Below are 25,237 nucleotides of genomic sequence, written 5' to 3' on the forward strand. Positions count from 1 at the left end.
TACTGGAGTCAGGTAGCAGCTCATCTGTTAACTCCTTCTTGGTCAGAAAACAGCACATTGCCCAGGGAGATCTGCAGGAATGTAAAAGGCAACCCCAAATGTCAAAGGCTTTATCAGAAGAATTTGAGGCCTTGGAAATTGTACAGCATAAAAAAAAATACATTCAGTATCATTTTAATGCAGAATAACTGAATAGAGGCAATTGGAAATTATCTAAACAATTACTCATAAACCCAACAACAATAAAGATAGAGTCCTCTTAGTCCTCACTTACCACTCCACCAACCTCCAAATCCAACGCATAATCCTTTGACATTTCCAATACCTACAATCAGACTCCACGACCAAAAAGATATTTCCTTCCCACCTATGTTTGCTTTACGCAGGGACCATTCATTCCGCAACTCCCTCTTCAGCTCTACACACCCCACCAACTTCTCCACCACACCCAGTACCTTTCCCTGCAACCACAAGTGGTGAAGACCTGCCCCCACACCTCCCCTCTTACCTCCGTCCAAGGCCCCAACAATCCTTCCCAATCTGGCAGAGATTCACCTGCACTTCATCCAACCTGATTTATTACATCCATTACTCCCGATGTGGTCTCCTCTATATTGGGGAGACCGAATGCAGACTCGGGGACCAGTTTGCAGAGGATCTCTGCTCTGCACGCACCAACCAACCCGATCTTCCGGTTGCCATCCGTTTTAATTTCCCCTCACACTCCCTTGGCAACATGTCCATCCTTGGCCTCCTCCAGAGGCCAACCGCAAACTGGAGGAACAACACCTGATATTTCACCTTGGGAACTTGCAGCCCAATGGCCTCAGTATTGACTTTACCAGCTACAAAATTCCTCCAACCCCAGCCTTATCCCATGTCCAGCCCTCCCCATCCTCCTTGACCTGATCTCACCTATCCATCTTCCCACTCACCTATCTGCTCCACCCTTCCCACTGACCAATCACAATAACCTCTTACCTGCATCCACCTGCCACCATCCCACCTACCCTTCCCCCCCAGCCACAATCCCCTCTGTCTATTTACTTCTGGGCTCACCCCCACCGTCCCCAGTCCTGACAAAATGTTTTGGCCCGAAATGTTGACTTTCCTGCTCCTCAGATGCTGTCTGACCTGCTGTGCTTTTCCAGCTTCACATCTATTGACACTATCCCATATGATTATTTAATTATCTTACCAAATTAGCAAAAAAATTTCATTTCAATTATTAGAGCACAGCGTTCTTATCACACAGGATGCAGATTACCAGCAGCATAACTCAACATTTCAGCTCAAAATATAACTGCTTTGTAAATTAATGTAATCAGTGTTTTATCTGCATGTAAAGCACATTGCATTTAATGTTGTGACTGTTAATTATAACGTTTCTGTTTTACTCATGTAAATATGTCCACATGATTCATCCAGAGCAAAATGTTATTCAAAGGCTTTGCAATTTCATGGTTGAACAGCAAAGTAATGAATTAACCGTTAGCAATTTCTAACAGGACTTGGTTGTTTCCGTTCTCTGCTTCCTTCATGATACTTGCCTTGTAATGGTTGCAGCAGGAAACTGAGTATTGAGGAAAGTCAAGTGACAAAGAAACAATGTTTACTGCTTGTTCATTTTTGTTATGATCCCTGTTGATGTTGTTAGTGGACAAGTTAGATCCAAACTGAAATTTGGTTCAATAGATCATAGATTGTTTTACTTTGTTTTCATTGAGATGGTCTCATTGAAACATAAGCACTCAATGTTGCAGCGATAGCAATAACTGCAGATGCTGGAGTCAAAGACAACACAGTGTGGAGCTGGAGGAACACAGTAGGCCAGGCAGCATCAGAGGAGCAGGAAAGTTGACTTTTCGGGTCGGGACCCTGGGAGGGGGGAGCTGGGAAATAAATAGAGAGAGGAGGCTTGGGGCTGGGGAAGGTAGGTGGGATGGCGATAGGTGAGTGCAGGTAGGGAGCGGTAGGGATTGGTCAGTGAGGTGGGAGGGGTGGATAGGTGGGACAGAAGATGGACAGGTTGTGTCAGGTTAAGGAGATGGGGATGAGAGGGAGGGTTGGACATGGGATGAGGCCGTGGGTGGGAAGATTTTGAAACTGGTGAATTCCATGTTTAGGCCATTGGGCTGTAGGCTCCTGAGGCAAAATATGAGGTGTTGCTCCTCCAGTTTGCGGGTGGTGTCATTGTGACACTGGAGGAGTTGCGGATGGTGCTAGGAGACCACATCGGGAGCAACTGATGCAATAAATCAGGACATCCCAGATATCCTCCTACATTAGAGACTGTAGTTTCCCCTCCTCTGTAATTCAGGATGCCCTCAACTGCATCGTCCCTACTTCCCACACTTCTGCCCTCCAACCCCTCCCCCCAACGTCAATAAGAATAGAGTCCTCTTAGTCCTCACGTACTACCCCACCAACCTCCGAATCCAACACATCAACCTCCGACATTTCCGCCATCTACAATCAGTCTCCACCACCAGAAAGATATTTCCTTCCCCAACCCTGTCCACTTTCCGCAGGGACTGTTCACTTTGCGACTGCCTCCTCAGCTCTACACCCCCCACCAACCACATCTGGTGCCTTTCCCTGCAACCGCAAGAGGTGTAACATCTGTCCCCACATCTCCCCTCTCACCTCCATCTAAAGCCCCAACGATCCTTCCAGATCCAGCAGAGATTCACCTGCACCTCAACCAAGTTGATTGATTACATATATTGCTCCTGATGTGGTCTTGTCTATATCGGAGAGACCAAATGGAGAGTCGGGGACTGGTTTGCAGAGCATCTGCGCTTTGTGTGAACCAACCAACCCTACCTTCCAGTTGCCATCGATTTTAATTCCTTCTCCCACTCCCCTGGTGTCATGTCCATCCTTGGCCTCCTCCACTGTCAGAGTGAAGCCAACCGCAAACTGGAGGAACAACACCTGATATTTCACCTTGGGAACTTGCAGCCCAATGGCCTCAGTGTTGACTTTACCAGCTACAAAATTCCTCCAACCCCAGCCTTATCCCATGTTCCACTTCCTGACCTGACCTAATCTGTCCATCTTTCTACTTACCTATCCACTCTGCTCTTCCCACTGACCAATCACTATAATCCCTTACCTGCATCCACCTATCACCATCTCTCGTATCTTTCCCCAGCCCCACATCTCTCCCTCTATTTATATCTGGGCTCCCGACCCCCTCCCCAGTCCTGACGAAGGATTTTGGCCCAAAACATTGACTTTCCTGCTCCTCTGATGCTGTCTGATCTACTTGTACGCCAAACAGCATAAGGAGATAGGCGGAGCAAAGTGATCTCATGACCAACAGATCAGAACCAAGCTCTACAGTCCTACCACATTCAGTCATGAAAGGTGGTGGACAATTAAGCAACTCATTGGAGGGGACAGCTCCACAAATATCCCCATCCCCAAGGATGGACGAGTCCAGCACCAGTGCAAAAGATAATGCCAAAGTATTCGGAGCAATCTTCAGCCTGACATATCAAATGGGTGATCTATCTTGGTCTTCAGTGGTCCTATCTTCAGCCAATTTGATTCACCCCACGTGATATCAAGAAATGGTTAGAGGGACTGGATACTGCAAAGACAATGGGCTCTGACGACATTCCAGCAATAATACTGAAGACTTGTGCTCCAGAAGTTGCCACTTCCCAAGCCAAGTTGTTCCAGTACGACAAATACACTGGCACCTACCTGACAATGTGGAAAATTGCCCACTTATGTCCTATGCACAAAAAACAGGACAAATCCAATTACAGGCCATCATTCTACTCTCCCCCATCAGTAAAGTGATGGAAGGTGTCATCAATAGTGTTGTTAAGCAGCACTTGCATAACAATAGCCTCCTTACTGATGCCCAGTTTTGGTTCCGCGAGGGCCACTTAGCAGCCTTGGTTCAAATATGGACAAAACAGCTGAATTCCAGAGGTGAATGTGGCATAAAGACGCCATAGCAAAATGAGAATCAATGGGAGGGGGGTGGAATTCTCTCTGCTGGTTGGAGTAATACCTAGCACACAGGAAGATGGTTGTGGTTGATGGGGTAAGTCATCTCAGGTCCAGGACATCTCTGCAGGAATCTCTCAGAATAGGACTGTCCTAGACCCAACTATCTTCAGCTGCTTCATCAATGACCTTCCCTCCATCATAAAGTCAGAGTGAGAATGTTCTCCGATGATTGCACAATGTTCAGCACCATTCGTAACTCCACAAATACTGAAGCAGTCCATATTAAAATGCAACAAGAACTGGACAATATCTGGGCTTGGACTGACAAGTGGCAAGTAACATACAAGTCACATAAATGCCAAACAATGACCATCTGCAATAAGAGACAATATAACCACCGCCCTTCACATTCAATAATGTTATTACCATCACTGAATCCCCCTCTATCAACATCCTGGGGTTACCATTGACCAGAAACACAACTGGTCTTGCCATATAAATACAATGGTTACAAGAGCAGGTCAGAGGCTAGGAATACGACAGCGAGTGACTCACTCCTGACTCCCCAAACCCTGTCCATCCACTACAAGACACAAGTCAGGAGTGTGGTGGAATACTACCCACTTTCCTGGACAAGTGCAGCTCCAAAACACTCAAGACACCTGACAGCATCCAGGACAAAACAGCTAGCTCGATTGACATCATAAGCATCGAAACTATTCACCACCGACACTCAGCAGCAGCAGTGTGTAAAATCTACAAGATATGCTGATGAAATTTGCTAAAGAGCCTTCAACAGCAATTTCCAAACCAAACCACTTGCATCTAGAAGGACAGAGGCAGCAGATACATGTGAACACCACCATCTGCTAGCTCCCCTCCAAGCCACTCACCATCCAGAGTTGGAAATATATTGCCGCTCTTCAGTGTTGCTGGATTAATGTCCTGGAGCTCCCTCCCTAACTGCAGTGTGGGTCTATCTACAGCACGCGAACTGCAGCAGTTCAAGAAGGCAGCTGACTACCACTTTTTCAAAGGAAATTAGGAATGGACAATAAATGCTGGCCAGCCAGCGACCCACATGTCGATAAACGTCACCCACGAGAATAAAAATCGGCCCAGGATATATGTCTATTGATTAATCCACTATTTGAAAACAACAAGAAAACAAAAAAAAATCCTCTACCCCTCATTCTCTTCCCTACAGCTTATTTTAAGGATTCCACAGCAGAGATCATAGGCACTTCCTGTTGATCCTCATCAATGTCGGTGCACAAATTGTGTAACAATTGTGAATTGCTGTGAAGTCCCTTTTCAGTCTGAAGATGACTTGAACATTCTGGTCTTGACCAATGATCTTGTCAATACGGATCAGTTCAAATTCTTTGTAGCCTCATGAGGGGTACAATCCATTTGCTCAACACGGCTTCAAACTTGAAGACCCCACCAGAGCACATATTAACATGATCATTGGCAACAACTATACAGAAGAGTATCATTCCCTATTAAAGGAGATTAAGCGATACTTTCATGCTTTTCACATAACTGTATTGATTTTGCCACTTCAACAAAATTTCAAATGGTTGCCTTTTGCATTCTATGGTTGAAGTGTGACAGGAGCTAAAATTAGGAACAGATGGTATCACTGAGCAAATCAATGCATCCCCACAGATATCGAACCTAGTCACAGCATGATGCAAAATTAGTGAACATCGATTATGTATCAATCTTAAGGCAGTCAACAAAATCCATCATTCCAGACAAGTACCCACTTCCTATGATCCATGAAGTATTGGCATAACTTAATGACCCCACACTCAACATGAATCCCAATGTGTGAACAGTCTATCTACAGATGGCACTAGCCAAACATAGCTGATACCTTAACAGCTATTGTAACTAAATAAGGTGTCTTTCAGCCCTATGGACTAAGTTGAGCACATAGTGCATCCCAGAAGATTGTTTCTTCAGCCTTGTCAGATGTTGATTGAATGTTCAACCAGCTCGATGATACCCTTGTCCATGAAGGTTCAAAGCAGAACACAGCCAACAGTTATCAATCGTGCTCACTCGATGTGAAAACACAATTTGACACTCAACAAAGACAAATGCATATTTGTGGCATCTAAGATTGACTTTTTAAGAGTGACAGCAGCTGCAGTAAAATCTATACATGCTAACAGCAAAGCCATTCATGTGCTTCTGACCCTGTGTAACATACAAACACATAAACAAGACCACTCGGCACTTCGAGCCTACTGTGCCATTCAATAATATCAGGGCTGACTTGATTTTAGCTCAACTTTACATTCCTGCTTATCCCCAATAAGTTTTTATCTCCTTGCTAATTAAAAATCTATCTACCTATGGCTTTAAAGTATTTAAATATTCTTAATTCACTCTCTGCCTTTTGAGGAAGGGAATTTCAAAGACCAGAACCCTCTGGGAGAGAGAGAAAAAAGTCTTCATCTTTGTTTTAAATGCGCCACCCCTTCTTTCTGAAATATGACCCCTATGATCAGTCATCTTTCCACAGGATAACCAAATTTCATCACAAGTTTGTACCTAAGCACGAATGATTGCATTCCCTCATCAGAAGTTACTACAGAAAGATACACAATAGGAATAGATAATTGCGCAGCAAACAGCCATCAATGAGTCAAAGGCAAAGACAGCATCTCAGCCAGTCTCCATACATTTCAATCCATACGTGGAGGGGGAAGAATCATAGAATCCCTACAGTGCGGAAACAGGCCCTTCGGCCCAACAAGTCCACACCGACCCTCAGAGCATCCCACCCAGACCCATTCCCCTATAAACCCACCTAAATAATCTAAAATGGTGTGATAGTGGAATGCCAATGATCTGGCAATCCTGAGGCTTAGACTAATGCTCCAGGGGCATTGAAACAAATCCCAATAAGGCATTTAAATTCAAATAATGAACCTGGAACTGAACCTAATCCCAGTTATCGTGACCTTGCAACTGTCATGCATTGTTGTTAATAACCCATCTGATTCATTAATGTCCTTTAGGGAAAGAAATCTGGCAGCTGGTCTCTGAAATAACCAAGGCAGTCACCCAATTCAAGGGCAATTAGGGGTGGATAACAAATGCTGGCCTATGCTAGTGACACCCACATCCTAAGAAGAAATAATGTCACACAGGTGTCAGGAAATGCAACTGAAACTATTCTTACAGTACAGTGAAGGAACTGCTAATGTATCACGTCCATTGTCAGAAACCAAACATAATATTTTACTGGAGAGCATGAAGCATTAATGTGCATCTATGCTGATGAATAGTGAGTTGTGTGAAGAGTGAGTTGTGTGAATAGTGAGTTGTGTGAAGAGTGAGGTGTGTGAAGAGTGAGTTGTGTGAAGAGTGAGGTGTGTGAAGAGTGAGGTGTGTGAAGAGTGAGTTGTGTGAAGAGTGAGGTGTGTGAAGAGTGAGGTGTGTGCCTCTATGGTAGAACGTTCACTCCCTACACCAATCACTTACTGCATCATTAGCAATGTTTGGACCTGGTCAATGACCTCAATGCCTCTAGAGATGGTCAGATCATCTTCAGCTTGGAGTTGAAGTACCTTGGAGGTTCACACAACCAATTTGTTGACACGCTTAGCCATATTAGGCATGGTGGCTCAGTGGATAGCACTGCTGCCTCACAGCGCCAGGGACTTGGATTTGATTCCAGCCTTGGACGACTGTCTGTGTGGAGTTTGCACATTCTCCTGTGTCTGCATGAGTTTCCTCTAGGTGCTCTGGTTTCCTCCCGCAGTCCAAAGATGTGCAGTTTAGGTGGATTAGCTATGCTAAATTGGTCCCTAGTGTCTAGGGATATGTAGGTTTGGTGGAATAGACATGGGAAACGCGGGGTTACAGGGGTAGGGTAAGGAAATGGGTCTGAATGGGATGATCTTCGGAAGGTCAATGTGGATGTGATGGGCCGAATGGCTTGCTTCCACACTGTAGGGAGTTTATAATTCTATATTAATCTCTCAGACAGCATTTGCAATAATGGAAGCAACTTGCAACCTTGAAGACTATGTGATCACATTGATTTTGCACCACTGCCTCTAGGCTAAGATAGCATTCTCATTGGGGAACATACCACATTCCACAATATGGGACCTGTCTGCAGATCACCAGCCTAACATATTAACAACCTGCCGCCTTTAAAGACAATATATTGGGAGGGTTAATGAAAGGTTTTGCAATGATGCTTTGGCAGCTGGATGAATATCAATTCTCTTCCTAGGTCTCATTGACACTTCTCTCTAATTGTAACAGCGTTATCTGCCTAAAGCACCCATCCCTGGCTGGATACATTACTCACCTTCTGTCACCTCAAACCCATGATGTGCTGTTGATTCTCTACTCCAGAACAATGAATGTTTACATCACATAGACTGTCACATCTTTACAAAGGATGTTTAAACATCAAAACTGACCAAGTGAAACTCTCCTCTAAAGTTACTCCAAATAGAAATGACTTTTTTTTTCCAAACTGAAAATTTTAAATTTCTGATTTCTTCCCCCTCTCATTCCATTTCCATAAGGGGCATGCATTTTACAGTTCAAGACATGGGTTTGTCATAGTTGCAATCTAGCCCTTGCAAAAAAGTTAAAGCTTTCCAGAGAGCTTTTTTTTCTATCTGCAATTGACATATAAATAATGAGCTGTGACTAAAGGGTTAAATTCCACACACTTTATTCAGAAGCAGTTTTCAAACTTTGATCACTCAGCTATTCCCATATTTTCCTAGCCTGTTGTTCATTCCAAAGGATGGAAAGAAAATTGGAAAGATTTTGGATGCAGAAGATAACTTTCAAGTTCTAAGTCGTATGGTACATTGTCAATACTTAACACAATATGCAAAACCTAAATACATTTTCAAAGGTTTCTTTGCTGGTTTTATGAAGACCATTATAATGAACAGCCTCACGCAGTAATATAGCATAGAGGAATTTCAAAATGTATATCTGGTGTGCCTTCTGTAGCTCCAGCCAAACTTGAATGATTTTAATCAATATTTCTGAAAGTGTTATTCCACAGCTCTGTGGTCACCATTTCCTGAGGTGCTTTCCTCTGCGCATGTGTGTGTGTGTGTGTGTGTGTGTGTGTGTGTGTGCGTGTGTGCGTGTGTGTGTGGTGCTCACCAAAATTGGATTCATCACCGAGTTCTTTTCCAAACTTGATCATACTCTCCCCTAGGAGCCCCTCAGCCTGGGGGTAACCCGGTCCTTTCTCCTGCCCTCGAATCTTTGACATTGTGTTGATCATTGTCAGTTTTGCTCTGGAAGCTAGATATAAGAATATTAGAGGTATATAATGGACACGAATCATTTCACTTTCCAAAATTCTGACATTTTATTACAGGCACACAAAGTGAAATAACAAGCACTTCCTCATACCTACACATTGAAGTACAGCATGGAAATAGAAAATAGAGAAGATCACCTCACCTGCTGTCACATCACATCGAGAGGTACAGCTTCAGGGCAGCCTCCTCCTTTAAAATATTGACAGTACATGTTTTTCTAGAGTTGCTGGTATTGAGTTTCCAATTGATGATTGCCAGAAAAAGTAGGTGTTATTATTTTGGGTCTCATTTCATCTGGTGGCAGTGGGGTTAACATATTCTGTTATAAAGTCCCAGACTACAATTTAAATACTGCATTATTTAAAGATTATTTACAAAGTCTCAAGCCTCTTTAAGTCGCATTTTTAAAAATTGTCTCGTCTACTTAAGGGCCTACGTGGCAGGACATCGAGCAAAATAATTAAGTATATTATACAGCTATTACATTTCTGCTTGACCATCTTTTGTTAGGTAAACTGGCTCAATATTTTACACTTCAATGAGGAGGAACATGGTGTTCGATTGGTTTTAAAAACTGGAGTGCCATCTTATGGGAGCAACAGGATAAGTTCACTAACCAAAAGCAATTAAAAACAGAATGCTTGGGAAATACCTAATGGGTCACACACATCTGTGGAGTGAGAAACAGATTCATTCCAATTCAAATATAGATCTCATTTGGAACTGTTCCCTGAATTAAGATGTTAATCTGCTTCCCTCTCCACAGATGCAGTTCCTGGGAGTCACATTTGATTTGAAGTGCTAACCCTGTGTTTTTCTCTCTCCAGAGATGTTTGCTTAGGTTACTGTTATATTATGTAGTTACCTGTCAGACTACTGAGTGACTAGTTGTCTGCTTGCTAACAGATGAGCTGCTCAGTAACAGCCTGAGTACTGACTGTAAGTAAAGAAAGGCAGAATTTTTGTATACTTGTTACATCATGGTATCGTCTTGTCTTAAATATACAATATCTCTCTGTGTTCTAATTAATACAAATGGCCTCTGTTAGACTTCTCACCAATATTGATCACAGGAACTACAAGCACATATGTAGTGAGGTGCATTTTTACAAAGTTTAACGTTGGCAGCAGAGCAGCAGAAAATCCCATGGAAGAGTGTAAGTAGGCACAGTGTCATTTCCATGGGGTCCTGTAGTTTTGCCGTTCAAGGTAATGCAGTTGATCAGTGAGCCCTGAATGGGAATTCTCCTCAAGTATATTCTTCTTCACCCCCCAACACAATTTCATGAGAAGAAAACCTTTTCTGAACCTTGCAGCACAATTTTCCCTGTGTCTCTTGCTAAGGAGGTTCAGCTAAGACCCATCAGCACTCAGATCTGCTTACTCAGCATGTATCATGCTCATTTTTCCTCGCCTAAATTATTCCTTGCTGACATACCTCCCTCCCTGTCTTTCGCTCTCACTTCTAACAGGTATACACATATAAAAACACCGGGCCTCAAACACTAATTGGTTATAATTGACTGGATAACGCAACCACATTGACTCGCTTGTTTATGCTTCAACCTCCATCTTCATATTTAGCTCACAAATAGAAATACACTGGTCTTGATGTTAGCCAAGGCTTTATCTAATTTAGCACATCTATCACCAACACTGCATTCTGCTGTTATTTCTCAGTTCACGCAAGAAGATAGAGATCAATATAAAACACAATTAAAAATAATTTTACGTCAGGATTACAGATCAGGCAGTATCCATGGGATGCACAAGTTGGTTGGAGAGGTTTACATGTTAAATGCTTTATTATTCCAGGGATCAGCATCATTCAGTGGGTTCTGTCTTGATTATCTGTTCCACTCTGCGGTCTATACAATCTGCACTAAGCAGATCAAAATGTGCAGTCACATCAGAGTGAACAGTTCAGTTTTGCTATTTGAATTAGCAAGTCACAATAAAACAGCACTAAAATTAAGATGATTTTAATATTTATTGTCACTGTCATTTAAAGTTGTTCAGTAATATATTTGAAGACATTTTATGAAGCAGGATACAGGGAAAAAAAAGCCATCAGAAAACAGCTTGAACATCTGTGGATTTATTTTCCATGTAGTTAAGCCAGACTAATACAGTGGGACTGCCCTGTAATGTCTGCATAGCGAAGACCTTTAGTGATCGTTTACCTGGATTGGGCTGTAGATATTCTGTTGTTTTGGTCATTATTTCCATCACTGCTCGACTAGTAACATCCACCTTCTGAAAATAGGAAGAAATCAAATGCAAATAAACTCTGAGGCTGTATAATAACTCACTGCACTCTCAGTATGTGTAGAATCTACAATACGGCAACAAGAACAAGACAGCCTGTGTGGTGAGATAGACAGGTTCAATGTTTTATGTTAATCTGACAATTTTAGCTATTACAACAAGAAGCTATTCAAGCAGTCAGATGTTATGCTCCAGTCAAGTTACACTGGTTGAGGGACACAAAGTTGTAACTTCGGAGAAATTCTACAGAGGGATGACGCTCTAAGTCAGCAATAAATGAAACAGAAACATTATGTGTAAAGAACAAATTTTGATTTCCTGCACCTATCTTTGCTGAGCATTACATGTCTGGTAGCATTTTGTTTTGCTTTCATCTTCCTTGCCTCCTCTCCCAAAGTGACAGATTCAATATGGGATGCAGTTTTGCGTCTGTTGAATAATCTCTAGTCTTTCTCTTACTTACCATGAGCATAGACTCTAATCATGCTCTTTGATCATGGATTTTGACTCAGTCCTTTCTGCCTTTCTCGATGTCTTCACATATGCTGTTCCCAGCAGAGGTCAAAGGGTAGCAATTAATTACAAACACTGGCTGTTTTTGGATTCTTTAGAGAATGTCATATTTACAGGAACACCACATAAAATAATTCCATCAGATCTAATGAGCATACATGACTTGGAATGCAGTGAAACTATACCCATCAAATCTCAAATGCAGAAATATGAGTCTTGGCTTTTCAGTATTACACAGGTGAATTATACACCTTGCAAAACTATAAGGTCATACTATCAAAAGGGAACCATGTATTTGGAAATCATTGAATCATAGAATCACTACAGTGCAGATAAAGGCCCATCAAGACTGCACTGACACTCTGAAGAACATCCCCGCACCCCACCCCACCCCCAACTCTATCCCCGTAATCCCGCATTTGCCATAGATAAGCCACCTAGCCTGCACATCTTTGGACTGTGGGAGCTTATGTGTTAAGGAACTGAAGCCAGATGTTGCCTTATTTTTAACTAATACTCCTTCTGAACACAGCTTCCCCATTGAAAGTATTAGATTGTATGGTGTGTTCTATGGAAAATAACAGTACTTTGAAAATATGATCCATTTTATTGCAAAATATAAGAGACAACTTTCAAGATAAATAAGACTGTTTTCTAGCCTTTTCATCAGAAGCTATCTCAAACTTCCAACTGTGATAATTCTGTATTAGAGTGGCGAAGGCTGTCATTACAAGTGAGCGGTTTCTGATTTTTTTTACCATTGGTGAACAGGAGGTTAAAATGTAATGTAAATGGTCACAATTGCATGATTACACTATCACACATTTTGTAAAGAAGGTTAATCTGACCTTTTAAAAAGGGCACAGAGGCACAGATTTTTGCTACAATGAAGATCCACTCTGTTGTGGTGAGAATGGCAAAATGCCCAGCTCCATAGCCCAGGATTCTACATTTTTACTGGGTTGGAACTGGGTGCAGTCTGTAGCCTGGACAGAATGAGAGACAACTGATGGTGCTTAACCTGAGGGTCACCATGCCTCAGGCGAGCAGAAAGGTAGAGAAGGTGAATCCTTCATGGTAACCTCAGCCAGTGTAGTAACTGAACCCATGCTGTGGGTGATAGTGTGCCATTTTGGAGTACCTGGCATTTGAAACAGGGAGTGTGAAGATAAATCTGGTAAAAACAGGTCTGATCTCAGTGCATTTGTTTTGGGTAGCCACAGTCCCCCTTTGGAGAGCTGGGCTACTCGTGTGGATATGGGCTCAGGTCATGTTCTCTCCAATTTTCTTTCTGCCTCCAACGCCCATGCACAGCAGCAAACTCTGGAAGTATATATGGGGGCCTTGCAGCAGCTGCACAAGCGTGCAGCTTAAAGGGAGCCTTTGGAACTGGTTGTTCACACTCACACTCGCACTCACATATGCACACGTGCACACAATCTCTCCCTTCTGCAGAGTTGAAGCAGGAATGACAATCAGGGCCAGAAAAAATTGTTTATTAACTACAGTCACAAAAAGCAGAAAGGCTGATATGTTACCTCAGGATTAATCACAAAGGGAACAGTTAGAATTTGATTAACTTTTGAAGAAAACAATGGGTTCCTGTGAAGGTGTGAGAATTCAAACCTTTTGAGAAAACAGGAGATTGGAAGGACACCACAGGAAATTCCAGCACAATCGATTTTGCCTTGTGGAACAATGATGCATCAAAGTTAACAGAAGAGCCATTTTGCTTTGGTGGTGATTATCAAAGAGATATTGAAGGAGGAACCTGTGATGCAGATTGAGGGGAGCTGGTTGATGTCTTTACTTGGATTTCTAGACAGCTTTTGATTAGGTGCCACATAAAAGGTGACTGCACAAAGTAGGAACACCTGGTATAAAGGGAACAAAACAAAAATTGCTGGAAAAGCTTCTGTGGAAGGGTCAATGGACCCAAAATGTTAATTCTGATTTTTCTCCACAGATGCTGCCAGGCCTCCTGAGTTTTTCAGCAATTTCTGTTTTGTTTCTGATTTCCAGCATCCACAATTCTTTCGGTTTTTATTTTGTATAGGAAGAACATATTAGCATGGATAGATGATTGGTTGACTGGCATAAAACAGGGAGTAAGCATAAATGGATCTTTTCTCAAATTGGCAAGATGTGAGTAGCAAGCTCTGAAAAGGATCTGTGCTGGGCCATCAAATGCTACAATTTGTAGCAGATAAGGGAAATGTAGAGCACAGTGGCTAAATTTGCAGATGACACAAAAATGGGTACGAAAGTATGTTGTGTAGATGGCAAAGTTGCAGACCAATATAGGTAGGTTAAGTGAGTGGGCAAAATCTAACAGATGTCATATAATGCGGGAAAATATGAAGTTGTTCACTCTGGCAGGAAAAATCTTTTTAAAAAACAATTTAAATCAAGAATGTGTACAGAATTCTGTGGTATATAGGGATCTAGGCATTGTAGTGCATGGACTACAATAAGTTAGTACGCAGGTAACACAAGTGATTAAAAAGGCAAATGCAATGCTATTCTTTATTATAAGAATTAAACATTAAAAAAAGAGGGTAATGCTTCATGGGGCATTGGTGTGATCACGTGTCAAATACTGTGGGCAATTCTGGGCTCCTTCTTTCTGGAAGGTCACAAATGCATTGGAAGTAGTTTAGAGAAGGTTTACTAGATTGATTTACTAGCTTGCTTCTACCTCCTTCCAAAAATCCACAAACAGAAATATCCGCACAGACCTATTGTTTCAGCCTGCTCCTGCCCCACAGAACTCATCTCTTCCTACCTTGACTGAGTCTTCTCCCCACTAGTCCAGTCCCAGCCCGCGTACATCCATGCTTCCTCTGACGCTTTACGCCAGTTTCAAAACTTGCAGTTTGCAGGCTCCAGCTGCCTCCTCTTTACCACAGGCGTGCAATCCCTTTACACGTCCAATCCCCACCAGGATGATCTTAGGGCTCTCTGCTTCTTCCTGGAGCAAAGACCTGAACTGTCCCCACCTACCAGCACCCTTTTCTGCTTGGCCAAGCTCATCCTCACCCTCAACAGCTCCACTTTTAACTCCTCTCATTTTCTTCAGGTACCCGCATGGGCCCCAGTTATGCCTGTCTCTTCATGGGCTACGTGGAACATTCCTTGTTCTAATTCTATTCCAGCCCTCACCACAATGCTTTCTCCAATATATTAATGATATCATCAGTACTGCTTCCCTCTCTCATCCGGAATTGGAAAAGTTCATTGATTTCACTTCCAATTTCCACCTGCCCTCACTTTCACCTGATCTATCTCTGACTCCTCCCTTCCCTTCTTCGATATCTCTGTTTCCATTTCTGGGGATAGACTGGCCATTAATATGTACTATAAACCAACCAACTCCCACAGCTACCTGGACTATCCTCACTATCTGACTATCCTCACACCCTGCTTCCTGTAAAGACTCCATCCCATTCTCTCAGTTCCTCCGTCTCCGTCACATATGTTCAGATATGGCCAACTTTGACAAGGGAGCCTCCGAAATATCCACCTTCTTCCTCAACTGAGGATTCCCCAGCTCCGCTGTGACAGGGCCCTCAACCAGGTCCAACCCATTTCCCATACTTCCACCCTCACCCCTCTCTTCCCTCCTGCAACTTCGATAGGGTTCCTCTTGTCCCACATCCACATCCAGAAGATCATCAGGTGCCATTTCCACCACCTCCAGCGAGATGCCACCACCAGACATATATTCCCCTCCCCTCCCTTGTCTGCCTTCCGCAGGGACTGTTCCCTCCAGGACCACCTCCTCCACTCTTCTTTCACTCCCAACACACCCTCACAGCCCCATGGCACTTTCTCCTGCAATCGCCAAAGATATAACACCTGCCCATTTACCTCCTCCCTCCCCAGTATCCAAGGGCCCAAACATACCTTCTAGTGAAGCAACACTTCCCCTGCACTTCCCAGAATCTAGTCTACTGCATTCACTTCTCACAATGTGGTCTCCTCTACATTGGGGAAACGAAGCGTGGACTGGGTGACCGTTTTGCAGAACATCCACGTTCTGCTCACAAAAAAGACCCTGAGCTTCCAGTTGCCTGCCACCACAACACACCACCCTGTTCCCTGGCCAACATCTCTGTCTCAGGCTTACTGCAGTGTTCCAGCAAAGCTCGGAGCAAGCTGGAAGACCAACACCTCATTTTCCACTTGGGGACCCTGCAGCCCTCCAGACTCAATATTGAGTTCAATATTTTTAGCACCTAAACTCTCCCATGTCCTAGCCCCCTACCCCACCCACCAGGCCTTGTTATCCCATTGCCTGCTATTGCACACTACCTATCATTAGTCACTCACAGTCCCTATTAACAGCTATTCACCCTCCTATCCAGATCATTATCAGAGATAGTAGGAACTGCAGATGCTGGAGAATCCGAGACAACAAGGTGCAGGGCTGGATGAACACAGCAGGCCAAGCAGCATCATAGGAGCAGATCATTATCACCTCCTTTATCTATCCAACTGCTCTTCTCTCTCTTTGGGCTCTATCCCCACCTATCATTTACTCTCCATCCCCTCCTCCTCCCTCTTTTCTGCATATAAACTGACGTTTTTCTAGCTGTCTTCAGTTCTGAGGAAGGGTCACCGGACCCAAAACGTTAACTCTGATCTTTTTCTTCACAGATGCTGCCAGACCTGCTGAGTTTTGCCAGCAACTTCTGTTTTTGTTCCTGATTTACAGCATCTGCAGTTCTTTCAGTTTTTACCAGACTGACGCCTGGAATGAGCAGATTGCTTCATGAGGAAAGATTGGACAAACTGGGCTTATTTTCACTGGAAATTAAAAGAGTTACAAGTGATTTGACTGAAGTTTATAAGATTCTGCATTGTCTTGACAAAGGGAATGAGGAACACGTATTTCCTCTTATGGGTACGTCCAAAACAAAGGGACACTGTTTTAAAATTATGACTTGCCTTTTTAGGACAGAGATGAAAGGAAATTTCTTCTTCAAAGGTTTCTGTGACTTTGGAACTCTCACTCTCAGAAGGCAGTGGAAGCGAGTTCATTAAATATTTTTAAGGCAGAGGTGGATAGATCCTACTTAGGCATGGGAACCAATGGATATTGAAGGTAAATGGGAACGTGGAATCAGAATACAAACAGATCGGCCATGATCCTGTTGAATGGCAGAGCTGGTTTGAAGGGCTGAACGGCCTACTTCTACTCCAATTCTTATGTTTGTTTTACAGGCATTTTGTCAGAACTCCCCAGGAAATTCTGAATGCAGGAAAACTACAAGTGACGAACAAGAACCTTCCTAACCCAAACCCTACTCTACTTACCATGCCCACCAGCACAAGCAACCTCCAACCATTCAACTACACAAGCCTTCGTAACTGCTAAATTCACATTTTCAACCTTTTGGAAAAAGAATCTTCAAGCAAGTAACACGCCTGCCATGAAAATAGACCGATCCTGCAAGTGTATTTTGACTGTGCCTCTCAGCTTTACATCTGTATTTTAGTGAATAATTATATCACATTTTACTAAGTAACTTCCATGTTGGACAATAAACTTGCATTTATCTTGGCTTAAGACAAATGCTTTGCTACTGGTTATTTTTAAATTGGAATATTTAATGAATTGAAAAAGGGGGTAAAAGAGCTATACAAATTTGTAGTTCATTGACCACTTCTACAGACAAACCTGATGTGGTCATGACAAAATAATTTACATTACATTCAGACTGAGATGTAATCTGTTCTACAATCCAGCTGCCCCAGTGGCTCAACAAAATTCTTCTGTGTGCAACTATGCCAAACGGACCAGTTAGGAGGCAAGTTGAAGCTTGGCTTACCTTACATTGGCTGATTTCTGGGTAGATATAACAGCTGTCAATAGTTTGGTTTGAATATGTTTCTTTATTGTTGTTGATAAATCAGTTAATCTCTCCAGTTTATTGCAGATAAGAATCTCCTGTCATGTGTTCTTTGCTGATCTACAGGACTTTGAGTTAACTCGAGAGATTGAATCTTAAGATTTGGATTTGGTAATACATACACCTGAAATGTCAGACCTCAGAACATGACAAAACCCAAATATCAGTGACATACACTCTTTCTTTCATCCAGGCATAGCTCTAGTTTTAGCGTTTTAATGACCTCAACAGCCAGAATACCAATTCATCATATTTCATTTATGAATAACAGGGGCATAATAACAGTTGTCCAGAAACCAGGCTACAAGCTAATGCATTCTGCCCTCAAATAAATTACTCAAACATGGAAAAAAAATTAATTCACACCACATATAACAATACAAGAATAACGTCAGAGTTAATTTGAGTCTTTTCACTGTATTGTAGACTCTATCAATTTGGAGTTTCTGTCCATCTTCAAGGTTTTGGATCTGTCTTTCAGAAATGTTGTAATAAATTATGTTTTAAATTCCTTTGTGTAGAAAGCCAAGTCAATTTATATGTTAGAATATAATACTGTATAATACTGGCAGAAATTTCAGCTGATTTACAAAATAATTAGAAATTTTTGACAAATTTAGTACTCAGTGATGTATAACTCTAATGGTTAGCACTGGATTATGTTCGACTGTGTTTTATTCCTTCACATTGCTGCATGAATTTACATATCGAGCTGGATTTTAAAGTCTCCAGCTAGTGTAATTGAAGTATAAAACATGAATTGAAGTATAAAATAAAACGTGTGGTCCCCCATCCACCTTCCTATCCAAATCTGACCTCTCTCCCACATTACACTGTTTGGGCAAGGTGCCAGGAATAATTAGTGACCAACAAAGGGGCTCATTTTGCCTTTGCCACTATTTAATATGCAGTAAAATAAAGGCACAGGCAAAGCAGGTAGCCTAGCAGCTTTCACTTTAATGCTGTCAGAAACAGGGGGGTACATCGTCTCTAGGGGCCCTGCTATATCATAAGAACATAAGAACATAAGAACTAGGAGCAGGAGTAGGCCGTCTGGCCCTTCGAGCCTGCTCCGCCATTCAATAAGATCATGGCTGATCCTTTCGTGGACTCAGATCCACTTACCCGCGTTCTCACCGTATCCCTTAATTCCTTTATTGTTCAAAAAATATCTACCTTTTTTTTAAAAAGCGTTTACTGAAGTAGCGTCAACGACTTCACTGGGCAAGGAATTCCACAGATTAACAACCCTCTGAGGCTTGGCCCCAAGATAATATTAATGTAACAAGCAGTTAAGCAGTGATTGGGGTTCACTGATAACTAATTTTCTGGTTAGATAGAAAGGGGGGCCATGTGGGTACAGGGATTGCAAGGAGCTATAAGACTGAGCAGCTAATAAACTCTATGCATAAAGAATGGTGTCTTGACTTTTGTTTTGTCACGTGTTTTAGATCCAAATTAAGAGATCAGAACCTCCTTCCCTCATTAACCTTTGTGCTTCCAGACTCTGTTATCCTGCTGCCAGAACATCCTCAGTTAACTCTCTAGAGTCTGCTGGGCAGGCTTATCCAAAATACTGCATCTTACGTCGAAGACCTGAAATCATTATTCTTCTTCAGCCAATCTGATTGGCCAGCACATTTCTTGGCTGGGGTTTCCTCCAGATGGAAGCAGGAGTACCACTTTACAACACTACTGGCGTTGTAAGATTAATACAAAATGCTTAATAAGTCTGTAGAGGTATATGAAATTGGAGCTTTATTAGAACACATCTTACTACTCTGTTTTACATCTTTTACGAGACTGTGTAGAGCCAAAGTCATGTGAAGTTGCACCACTTACTGTGATGATATACAATCATCATATTAAACAAGTCGAATTAACCCATCAACAATCCAATTTTGAATACAACACTTTACACGACACACTGAATCAGTTAAGGTCGCTTGTGATTGGTAGCCAGCTTTTGAGTCGGTGGGAGCTACAGCATTTCTGTCAGGGATGTGAGGAATATGTCTCTATGTATGATCCAGCCCAAAAACCTGGGCATTGTGGGTCTGCATAGCACATAACAACAAACACAAGCTCGATGATAATGTTTAGAAATAGTACGAATGATTGGTCCAATCAATAATTTACCAAGCTTTACATATTTCATATCGAAATATATTGAAAAAAGAAACAGTTTTACTTACCTATAGTTTGTTTAGCACAGACCTTCACTTTGTTATCAATAAACAGGAGTCTAATTAGCAAGGAAAAATGTCACTTTTTCAGCCTCAGAACAGACGCATGAACAGTAAATGTGTGAACAAGTGGAGAGACATTAATGTTAATGAGTAATTACACCAAGAATGTTCAGCGTTGTAAAGCGATTTATATCTTTATAAACCTTGGGCACAACAAACCTTAATGCAATCTAAAACATCCCCTTTGATTAATCACATCTCTTTAGTTCAGAGCTTCCAAGTATTTGACCTGCTCTTTCACTTTATATTAACGACTCCACCACCATCTATTCTATTGCTGTAACTCCATTCTTTTAGATCACAAACCCTCAGTCGGAACCACTCCAAAAACTCGGAACTCCGAAAGTTCTCTTTCAGAGCAACAGCTGAATCATATTTTGTTTTCTTCCATGCTCTAGAAAATGCTGTTTTTTCTAATTCTTTAGTCAAATACTATCACCACTTACCATTCATATTTTCATTTTCAATGTTTTTTTCTTTCTTACCACTCTGCACTGGCTTAGAAATTCAGAAGTAAAGCAAGCCATGCACATGAAGGGTGAAACTCACAGAGAATCTGATGTTGTGCCTCATGTGGATTGATTCAGTGATGTGTAGACTGTAGCGGATTGCTGGTGATAGAACAACATTGCAAAACCAGCAAAAGCCCTCAGGCCAAATGTAGAATACAAAACACAGCTACAGTCAGGAATGAGGAGATAAGCAGAATCAGAAAGAAGGTCTCCTAATCTCCTCTATTTTATAACTTCACTTGCATCCTAAAACTCACTCATTCAATAACCAAATGAAATACAGTCAATAACAACATTCCATTAAATCATCCAAATTGAACTGGCCTCCACTGACTTAGCATTTAAATCGCATATTGATGCAACGTTACAAAATTAATTGAACAGTTCAAATTCTTACCCTCAATTCTAATGTTCTACTGAGATGTGATCGAAGAAAACTAGCATACTATTTAGAGGATATATAAGTGACATGCCAGAATCAGTAGAACATTCTGACTATGATCCAAGACTGCCTGATTCCATTAGTAACTACAGTGAATTCACTTTAGAAAAAGCTACATTTTCCTTGTAAAGTATATTAAAGAAACTTGACTGTAATTATACTTCTTCCTTGTTTTTACATTGGCGCCATATATTGTTACACATTCCTCCATTCCATTCCAACTGATTCTCTCTTCGGGTCACGAAACAATGTAATTCCTGACCTCTGCTAACCCTTTCCCCCTCCTTCATATTTTACAACTCATACCTAACCTTTCCCTTTATTTTCTCCTTGATTTATTGGCCATCTCTCTTGGCCATCTCATCTAAGACAACATATCCAAAGATAAGAAACACAGAAAAAATCCAAAATGCAAGCCAATTAAATTCACAGGAGTTCTGACTACTTGCCACATTTTAATCCCAATTCAGCCAATCACTCACTTTAATATTTCAAAAATATAATGATAAAATTAGCTGCAGCTATAGTTCAGTGAATGTCTTTTGTATCATGATCAGTGCACTTCTGTTTAAAGATACAACCTTTGAAATGTGATGGAAAATTTGATTTTAATTTCATGATATGTCCTGATTTACATTGCAACATATCACTGCTTCCTATAAGTACCTTGTTGTTTGTAGAAAATATCAGGTGTGAGTTTCTTTACCACCTCTTCAGCTTTCTGTTATAATTTTGATGGAAAAAGCGTTGACACAGATAAACCAGGATCCTGTTAAAGTCACGACAGAGGAAAGGGAGAAACTCCAAAGAAATTCATCTCCTTAATTGCAATGAAAATCCTCCATAATTAATGATGAATGTTGTATTTATTTCAAATCTAATGGATACCCCAGAAGGTTTTGCATATTTTGTTTCTGTGGTCTTTAGCTAGTTAGTTATGGGTGATATCCTGAACCCTTTCCAACATAATGTTAGCACATGGCCAACAATAGTATACAGAAATTTCACATAGGACACTGTCCAATTCGTCCTTTTATGCTGTAATTGAAAGACATAGCCAGGGATATGAAAAGGCAAATTCGTTCAGAAGAATAGATGCATCACTTACTTTTTCCATTTCTTTGAAGTCATCATCGAGTTTGGTCCCTTCTGCACCACCAACCTTCTCACTGACACGCTGTGAAAACATAACGTATCTGAAGGTAAGATGGCAGCAATACACTCATGAAAAGATCTTGAAGATCCTATCATAAACTGGTTAACATGGTTGGGTCTAAGCTTTAGAAATTAACGAATTACAAAGAGATAAAATTGTTGTGATGATATACTGGACCAGCAAACTGGATCATTGAACTTTAAACTGCTCTCCCCTCTTCACCTATTAAGTCCGAATCAAAAGGAAATTAAATGGGGAACAGGCTAATCTCCAATTAGCCCCACCTTGATTGATGGCGTTATTGCTTGCTGAGAGAGCGAATTGAAGGAACTGCATTCATTGAGTTGTGACTAGGTATTTCCAGGCTGCTGTTCAAACCAGTATCTTCTCAGTTTAATTAATTAGTAATAATCTTGCCTCTGAGAAGGTTATGGGCGCGATGTTTCTTCACCTCTGATCCAGCACTTGAACACACCATGAAACTGGCATTGAATGCAATACTGAGTATTCTGCACCACCTTTCAGGCACAACATTAACTTAGATTCTGTTTGCATGATCAAAATTGACAGTAAAGATCATATGCCAGAATTTGAAGCTACCCAAGCCATTCTTCTGGTTTCCTAGCCAAACATTTCACCAACTACCAAAACAGATTAAATAGTCATGTACATCATTATGGGATCTCACAATGTGCAACTGACATTCAAGTTTGCCCAGGTAGCAAAAGTAACTGTAATTCAAACTAATTAATCAATTGCCTTTGAGACAGTACAAAATTCAAAACACTATGGGCACAAATGTTTTGCTATATAAAATAAGACATTTCAAAAGCCTATATCTGTGCTAACGTCAGCACGCAGTCATTGTTTGAGTAGCAAGGACATGCTTACATAATATTTATATTTCAGAATCAACTTAGAAAGCCAGTTGGCTCCGTTGCTGGAAAGAAACTTCAAAATGCTTCAGTGCAGAGGGATCTGGGTGTCCTTGTGCGTGAATCACAGAAAACTGGTATGCACGCACAGCAGGTAAAAAGGAAGGCAAATGAAATTTTGGCATTCATTGCTAAAGGAATGTAGTATAAAAGTCGGGAAGTGTTGTTGCAACTGTACAAAGCATTGGTGAGATCATGTCTGGAGTAATGCATCCAGTTTTGGTCCCCTTACTCGAGGAAGGATGTAATTGCATTGGAAGCAATTTTGATAAAGTTCAGTAGATTAATACCAGAGATGAATGGCTTGTTTTATCAGGAGGTATTAAACAGTTTAGGGCTATATTTGCTACACTTTACAAGAACAAGAGAAGGCCTAATTGAGGCACATAAAATGCTACAGGGGACTCACAAAGTTGACAAAGAGTGGATTTTTCTGCTTGTGGGGCAATCCAGAATGAGAAATCATAGTTTTAGGCTAACAGGTGGCAGACTTAAAACAGAGAAGAGGATGAATTACTTCTCTTAAAAAGTTGTGAATCTGTAGAATTTACTACCCCAGAGTGGACAAACATAAGGAGGAGATAGATTTTTAATTAATAGCAGGTTGAAGGTTGATGGGAACTGGCCAGGTCGGTGGATTTGAGGCTGAGATGACATCCATCTTGATCACATTAAATGGCAGAGAAGGCTCGAGAGGCTGAACTGCCAGCTCCTACTCTTAGTTCATGTGTTCTTTTGCTGTGTATATTGAATGCTTGTACCTTGCTGACCCTTACACTACCAATATCCCAGTCTTTTTCGGGTAATATCTACTTATAATGTTGGCATTTCTCTGTACTTTCACTGCAGATTTGTTCCTCTACATTTTCCCCAATAGTCTGTGCGCTATACATTACACCAGGAAAAATAATTTCACCCTTTTTATTCCTTCACTCCAGTCAAATCGATTCTGTCCTTGAACAGTCTGAGATGTCATCTATCTCTAACAATGCAATGCTCTCCTTAACCAATAATCCTATATCATCCAAGAAATTGCATTTCTTATAAGAGCATGTCCGTTGATACTTACAGTTCAAGGTGAGATAAAATCAGTCCCATGCTTTTGTGTTGCCTATGGGATCCTGGATTCTCTGTGAATTGTGGCTTGTAGGTCAGATTTTTAAAGTCACCTGTGATTACCTCTGCTTCATAGAGATGACTATAATAAATCTGTTAAGACCAAAGACAAGGTCAAGGTTGCTTGTAATCAGGATTTGTGCAGATACTACATGCATTTCACATGCAGGGTGCTATGATTACAGATGTCTTCAACCTGTACTGTGTAATTGCTTGGTTAATGTAACATCCTCTAGAAGGACATCACCTCGCTCATTGGCAAAGCCTGTAGTTTCCATTTCCATTGCTTATATGCGAAGCAGATGAGAATGGAAGGACATCAGGGGTTACAATAAGCAGTGTGTGTCGTAGGGTCAGCCTGCTAATCAAGGCCCCCACCCGCCCCATGGAACTCCATGTTCCTTCCTTCCTTGAACTCCCTGTTGACACCATCAGTACTGAACTGCCACACTTTCCCACCCAACTGTTTCATTTATGTCTTCATCACATTCCCCTGAGCCCTGGCCCTAGAGCCTAGCAATGCCAAATATCATGCTGCTCTGTCCCCCTGTCAAAACCAAAGTGGTTGTGACTGTTAATGACCCACACCCTTTCCAGCAGTTACCCATGTCCTCCAGTGCAGTATCGTCTCCTACCATTATAGGATGTGCTGCCTCCCATCCAACCTCCTAGACTGAGATTGAATGCTGTCCTTAGTTGGCTTTATGTCTACGCTAAATAGCCGGGCAAAACAAAATACTATGAGTCCTTAAGTGCTAAATGACCTGGCAAAACACTGAAAGGCAAGGTAGAGATGATGCAGGCATCGAAAATAGGTGTGGAGGGATTGAGAGCT

At 41.6% G+C, this 25,237-nt stretch overlaps 1 protein-coding gene across 3 annotated transcripts in view; it reads right to left on the reverse strand.

Moving 5' to 3' along the window:
• The window catches only part of LOC109918040 (endophilin-A1-like), a 127,104-nt gene that overhangs the window by 16,958 nt on the left and 84,909 nt on the right, over positions 1 to 25,237 (reverse strand). For 2 of the 3 annotated variants that reach the window (XM_048595350.1, XM_048595353.1), the window contains exons 2-4: positions 22,304 to 22,372; positions 11,480 to 11,552; positions 9,133 to 9,276 (exon numbers count right to left, since the gene is read on the reverse strand). In XM_048595350.1, coding sequence (XP_048451307.1) covers positions 9,133 to 9,276; positions 11,480 to 11,552; positions 22,304 to 22,372 — 286 coding nt within the window. Of the gene's footprint in view, positions 1 to 9,132; positions 9,277 to 11,479; positions 11,553 to 22,303; positions 22,373 to 24,355; positions 24,496 to 25,237 lie in introns of all 3 variants that reach the window. The other variant, XM_048595351.1, reaches the window with a different exon arrangement.

Source organism: Rhincodon typus, chromosome 3, assembly GCF_021869965.1.
Source record: "Rhincodon typus isolate 14 chromosome 3, sRhiTyp1.1, whole genome shotgun sequence".
NCBI lineage: Eukaryota > Metazoa > Chordata > Chondrichthyes > Orectolobiformes > Rhincodontidae > Rhincodon > Rhincodon typus.